Raw genomic sequence first — 6,574 nt, 5'->3', positions numbered from 1 at the left:
TAAGTAATTTGATCAAAGCCAGCAAGAGGAACAGCTAGCAAGTGTGCTTCCAGAGTCTATACAATGCTGATAACTATATTGCCTTTCAACAACAGGAAGGAAACACTGACTCAGAGTAGAGACTCGTTCCAAGTAACAAAATTCAGGATAATGTCAAATTTTAAGATTATCATCATATCCTGCAGATGGCGCCCCAGTACAAAACAATCATCTGGAGTGCATGAAAGGATCGAAACTACCAAACCCAGAATGATGTGCGGGATTCAAAGTCCCATTCCTGTTTGGCTGTCCAAGATATTGCCTGTACATACGGGGGCGGGGGGCGGATGTAAAGCCATTCGGGTTCTTTACCTATCTGCAGAACGCAGCTTAAAATTTTTTTTCTTTCCCCTTCTTACTAGGAGGCCCGCGGTAGGATTGAAACAAGGTTATTTGTTGGGCTTACCTACCCTAAAGTGAGGACCCTTGACCTCTGGCCCAAGATGGCGGCGCTCTAAACTCTATTTCGGCTCCTGACCTAAAGGGAGCCAAGACTAAAAGGTCACGTCATGTCGAAGCTAAGCCGGGCTAGTCGGGCGGTCAGGAAGCCCGAGGCCGGCGGCCTGATCCGGACCATCGTACGGGCCGGCCAGGCCATGCCTGGGCCCCCACTAGGCCCCGTCCTCGGTCAGGTGCGGCCGTGGATGGACCCCGGCTTGGGAGGGTGCGGGCTCTGGAGCCAGGGAAGCCTTAGTTCAAAGCTCAGGTCGACTACTTTATGCCCTTTTATTACGTAGCTTCTTTGAGCCTCAGCTTCGTCAGCCCTTCCTTAGTAGGCTGTTGTAAGGATAAAGTGGGACGATGCACACAAATCTGGCGCGTAAAGCGGAGATTCAATCTATAGCAGAAAGAAAATTGGGAACACAGAAGTAAGAACGAAGGACTGAAAGCACGGCGCCTGCTCCCAACACTAACCCTCTATGCTTCCCTCACAGCGAGGCGTTTCTATCAACCAGTTCTGCAAGGAGTTCAACGAGAAGACAAAGGATATCAAGGAAGGCATTCCTCTGCCGACGAAGATTTTTGTGAAGGTGCAGAGTCCGGACTCTGATCCCTGGCTTCCTTCTCCTACTACTATTCCTTTTGGCCCTGGGGCCGGTTAACCTGTGCTTGCTCTCTTTTCCTGATATGGCGAAAGTCTCTTGCCACTACTGGGCTCCACTTTCCCCATTTACACGTTAAAATCTAAACTGTAGGGCCAGGAATTTAGCTCAGTGGTTCCGCTGCCTGCCTCTCAAGTGCAAGGACCCGAGTTTGATCCCCGGTACCAAAAAAAATAAAAATAAATTTTAAAATCCCAGAATAAAATCTAAACTGTATTTTTTCTGAGCCCTCCTTGCCCTGACATATTATGGTCCTTCCCTTGGTCCTTCCATCTCACTGAGGCTTCCAGAACAGAGTTGGGCCAAGAGTAGAGGTTACGGGGATGTTTGCTGTAAATTTATTTTTCCCTGTGCTTTTATGGTCTATTAGGGACACCAAAGGATGGTGAGTTGAGGGGAGGGAGAACAGGATGTTAGAAGTCCCTTGGGCCGGGGATTTAGCTCAGTGGTTCTGCCACCTGCCTCGAAAGCAGAAGGTTCCGAGTTCGATCCCCAGTACCAAAAAAAAAAAAAAAAGTCCCATGAGCTGGGTAGCAGGAAAATATATTCTCACATTTCTTTTTTCTGTTAAGCCTGACCGGACATTTGAAATCAAGATTGGACAACCCACTGTTTCCTACTTCCTGAAGGCAGCTGCAGGGATCGAGAAGGGGGCCCGGCAGACAGGTGAGGGCCAGGGTAGGCACTTGTGGGGGCTCTGGAAGAAAGCAAGAATACCTGAAGAGCTACTTGTTACTTCTTCCCAGGGAAAGAAGTGGCAGGCATGGTGACTTTGAAGCACATATATGAGATCGCCTGCATCAAAGCTCGGGATGATGCCTTCGCCCTGCAGGATGCACCCTTGTCTTCTGTTGTCCGCTCCATCATTGGCTCTGCCCGTTCTCTAGGCATTCGTGTGGTGAAGGAGTGAGTATCCTGGGGAGTGCAGTATGAGGAGAAAGCCCAGAAAGCTCTTTAATTTGGGGGCAAGGCAGAGAGGGCCCTTTACAATGAGAGTCAGCTTTTGAGTCAAATAGATTCTTGGGGAAAGAGTCTGGGTTGAGGCCTCATTCATTCATTTGGAATACATTTATTAAGCACTTGTTATGTATTGGACATTTTTCTTAATGTTGGATATAGCCAGGAATGAGTGGTCATCCTTGACCAAGTCTGGAAGAACTCACAGTCCTAAGGTGGAAGCAGATGGAGTGACATAAATGCAACATTAGGCAACCAGATAGTTAATGTTGATAAAAGAACTTTAGGTGTCATGAGAGCAGAAAAGAGGGCTCCTGATTTTGCCTGGTGTGTCAGCGAAGCTCTAGAAAACCAGTTCAAGAACTGGGGCCAAATGTTCTAAGAATTAGAAAGATCCCTGTAAAGAATAGAAAAGAAGGTGAGAGAGTGAAGCAAAGTTCAGTGTGATGTCATCTGGGAACATAGCCCTAGAGGCAGGATGGGATAGGGTCTTAGGAATGAACCTATCAGACAGGACCTTTTGAGTTCTGCCACATTCAGACTTTATCTCGAGGCCAGCAGGAGGCTCTGGATGATCTTAGGAATCATTTCCTTGAAGATACCATGTGGGAAGGTACCTGGCCCAGATTGTAGCAGGGACAGGGACAGCTCTCAACCCTTCACTGTCCTCCTGCTGCTTGTGTCACACCCAGACCCAGGCTGACAGTTGGTTCCCCAAGAGGAGTGAGGTTAATTCTAGGTGATAGCTGAACATGGACTATGGTGAGCTCAGGGCCACCAGACCTGCAGAAGCCAACCTTCACCAGGTACCTTCCCATGGCACTTCTCTGGACTTTTCTTTTTGCCAGTACTAGGGATTGAACCCAGGGCCTTTTCACTGAGCTACATCCCCAGCCCATGTATATGTATGTGTGGGTGGATGACTAGATAGATTGATTTTTATTTTGTTTTTTTGAGATAAGGTCTTGCTATGTAGTTCAGGGTGGCCTTGAACTCACTATGTTGCCCAGGCTGGCCTCCAACTCACAGCGATCCTCCTGCCTCAGCCTCCTGAGTGCTGAAATTACAAGCATGCACCTCCATGCCTGGCTTTGTATACTTTTTATTTTGAGACATGGTCTTGCACTTTCGATCCTCTTCCTTCACCCTCCTAAGTGCTAGGATTATAGGCATGTACCACCATCCCTGATCTTTTCTCAAATCTTTACTTTTATGGGGAGCAGAAATGAGTAGATCAGATCCCTACCTTGGAGGAGACATCCATGCATATCCCTAAGACTTAATTGTACAAAGGGGTCACAGAGAAAGGACCAGTTAATCCGGACTCTGGCACAGCCAAGGCCTCACAGGGCTTTTAGGCTACTTATAGGCCTTTAACAGGGGAATATAAGGTGGGGTGGGAGCATGAATGTCATGGGTGGGATTCCTGTCAGAGGAATCAGATGAACAGAAATGTGGAGGCTGAGAAATCCAGAGAGGGATAAGGGGCCAGGCGAGCTGTTCTCTGTGACAGTGGTATGGACCCTTGTGGCCCACCACTCAGCAGCCATCTGTCTCTCTTTACCTGCAGCCTTAGTGCCGAAGAGCTGGCTGCTTTCCAGAAGGAGCGAGCTGAGTTCCTGGCTGCTCAGAGAGAGGCAGATTTGGCAGCCCAGGCAGAAGCTGCCAAGAAGTGACCCTCTGCCTTCCACACAGCAGGATTTTGAAGGAAACGGCTGGAAGTGGGAGCTGGGAAGGATGGGAGGTCACATCAACATTATTTTCCTGACTTTAAATTATATATTTTTATATATGTGAGTATCAAGGGATTAAACCTAAATAAACATCCTTTGTCACCCACTCTCAACTTCTGTCTTGGCACCCCTGGGGAAGGGACCAGTACTGATAGCACCCAACCTGGACAGATATTAACTGCTCCGGGAAGTAGGGTTTTTCATGCTTCTCGATATGTAACTGGAGACTCAGCCAAGCAAAATAACTTGCCCAGTGTCTTACTCCATTTTGTGTTACTATAACAAAATACCTGGGGGCTTCGTACTTTATAAAGCAAAGAGGTTTATTCAGCTCAGGATTCTGGTGGCTACGAAGTCCAGACAGCATGGCACTGGTATCTGGTGAGGGCCCCTTTAGCAGAGAAGTGGAAAGAGTAACAGCTGCATACAGAAGGGGCTATGCTCGTGTGTTTGGGAGGGGTCTCACTTTTATCTAACCACCCTCTCTACTCGAGACCAGCCTTTATCCATTGTGAGGATGGAGCCCCTATGACCTAAATTCCTTCCAGTCTGTCCACCCCTTAAAGGTTCTACCACCTCAGGAACCAGGCCACCAGCACATGAACCCCTGGGAAACCATAGCCCCAAAATTCTGAGTTGGTGCTAGAAGTTGTAGGAGCCAGGCCTTTGGATTAAGAATCTTGTGTTCTTTCTCTCCCCAGGGGCGAGAGCGTGGTCAGGTGGGTGGGCTCCTGCATGCAGGGACTTGGGTGTATTGTTTATCTGTTCCAGTATGACTGTATCTCTTGGGGACCTGTCTCCTTAACCAAAGCAAAACCCTGTGGGAGACCTAATGGCAGCCCCAGGCAGGATTACTGCCCAGAGCTCCCCAGAGTGTAGGGCCTACTTCAGGCTCCTCTGCTAAGCTTCTGAACTTAGCTTTGGGTCAGGTGATTGCTGAACACGCCCTGTGGTATGCCAAGGCGCCCAGACCTGCAGAACCAAAGCTTCAGCTGATGCCTTCCCATGGCAGGCAGAGAAGGCCTTTGGTGCTGTTTTTCCCATCATTCAGAACATCGAGGATTCTTGTCTTCTCAGAGGAAAGAGGAGTTGGGGAAGAATTGAGATTATAGTTTTTACTGAGCATCTGCTATGTGCTAGACCATTTTACATTGACAAAATTTCAAGAGTACAAACAATACCTGTACAAAAATTAAAACTTCCCATAATCCATCCTTGTGAGACTCCTGCCAATAATTTGATATCATCTTTTCTACTTCTTTAATTTATGGGTGCATTTTGTGCTGGGAGCACTGTGCTGTATATCACTGTGGCCAGGCCTAACGTGCTTTCTCCCATGGATGAGGCAGGGCCCCATGGGAAGAGAAAAGGTGGCAAGAGGGTGTGGTAGAGTAAGGCCTGCCCATTTGCCAGAGAAACATCAAACATGATGTCCTGCAGACCTTAGCTCTGGTTACAGACCAGCCCCTTCTACCTCCCCCTACACTTCCCTTACCTCTACCACTATAAAGGAACCCGGCCATTTGCTTGGTGGTAGAGCCCCATCTGGCCCCACCTATACCTTATTTATCTCTTTGTCTTTCTTAAATCTCTCCCCATTGTTTCTTATTCCATGAACCCTTCAGCTGCATGGGCCATGGCAATTTTGTATAATGTTTTTTTAAAAAAAGGGCCGGGAGGGCTGGGGATTTAGCTCAGTTGTTCAGACGCCTGCCTCGCAAGTGCAAGGTCCTGAGTTCGATCCCCAGTACCAAAAAAAAAAAGGGCCAGAAATTTAGCTCAGTGGTTCTGCTGCCTGCCTTGCAGGCACAAGGACCCTAGTTCAATCCCCGGTACCAAAAAAAAAAAAAAATACTACTCTGGGGAATGTAGCTCTGTGGTAGAGCACTTGCCTAGCATGTGTGAGGCCCTGAGTTGAATCACCAGCACTACAAATAATACAAATCTCACTGGGCTCATGTTCTATATACTGTTGTGTTATCCTTTTAGAATTACTAGAACATTTTTTATTATTGCCTTTCTAAAACTTTTTTTGGGGGGAAGACACAAAATTCTTGGGCTCAGGGAATCTTCCTATCTCAGTCTCTTGAGTGCTGGGCCTAAAAGCACTGACTCAGCCAGTTGTTTTGTTTTTTGTTTTTTGTGGGTTTTTTGTGCCAGGGATTGAACTCAGGACCTTGTGCTTCCCAGGCAGGCGTGGTGCCGCTACATCTCTGGTCTCAGCCACTATTTTTTTGTTTTTTTGGTGGTACTGAGGATTGAATCCAGGACCTCTGCACTGAGCTACTTTTCCCCCCCTCTTTTTTTTTTTTTTTTTTTTTTTTTTTTACTTTGAGACAGGTTCTTACTAAATCACTAAGTTATCTAGCCTAGGCTTGAACTCGTGATCCTCCTGCCTCCTGCCTCAGGCTTCCAGAGTACTGAATTACAGGTATGCACTTCCATGCCAGGCTGCTACAGCAATTTTTAATGATGGCTTAGTATTCTGTCTTACTAGAGGGCCATAATTTATTTAATGAACTCAACTCCTGAGTATTTTGTTGACTGTGTATTTTTAAAATTACAAACAGTCCTGTGACAATGTCATTTGTTAAGCAAGTTTTGCATACCTGCCTCGCAAGTGCAAGGTCCTGAGTTTGATCCCCGGTACCGGGAAAAAAGAAACAAACTCACAACAAGTTTTGAGCTTATGTATTAGGCACTGGTCTTGGAACTACCAGTGCTTTGGACACAGAAGCTAAT

The 6,574-nt window shown here is 47.1% G+C and overlaps 1 protein-coding gene across 1 annotated transcript; it reads left to right on the top strand.

The window, feature by feature from the left end:
* Positions 1 to 323: 323 nt before the first annotated feature.
* Positions 324 to 3,938, top strand: Mrpl11 (mitochondrial ribosomal protein L11). The gene is made up of 5 exons (XM_004852304.4): positions 324 to 671; positions 975 to 1,070; positions 1,715 to 1,808; positions 1,889 to 2,048; positions 3,670 to 3,938. Exons 1-5 carry the CDS (start codon positions 549 to 551, stop codon positions 3,773 to 3,775), a joined length of 579 nt encoding a protein of 192 aa, XP_004852361.1. The 5' UTR covers positions 324 to 548; the 3' UTR covers positions 3,776 to 3,938.
* Positions 3,939 to 6,574: the final 2,636 nt, after the last annotated feature.

This window comes from Heterocephalus glaber, unplaced genomic scaffold (genome assembly GCF_053883595.1).
Source record: "Heterocephalus glaber isolate CG9 unplaced genomic scaffold, H.glaber_assembly_v1.0 deba00000594, whole genome shotgun sequence".
In the NCBI taxonomy this organism is placed as follows: Eukaryota; Metazoa; Chordata; class Mammalia; order Rodentia; family Bathyergidae; genus Heterocephalus; species Heterocephalus glaber.
Note: the sequence above shows the minus strand (reverse complement) of the source record. Positions and strands in the feature narration are given on the sequence as shown.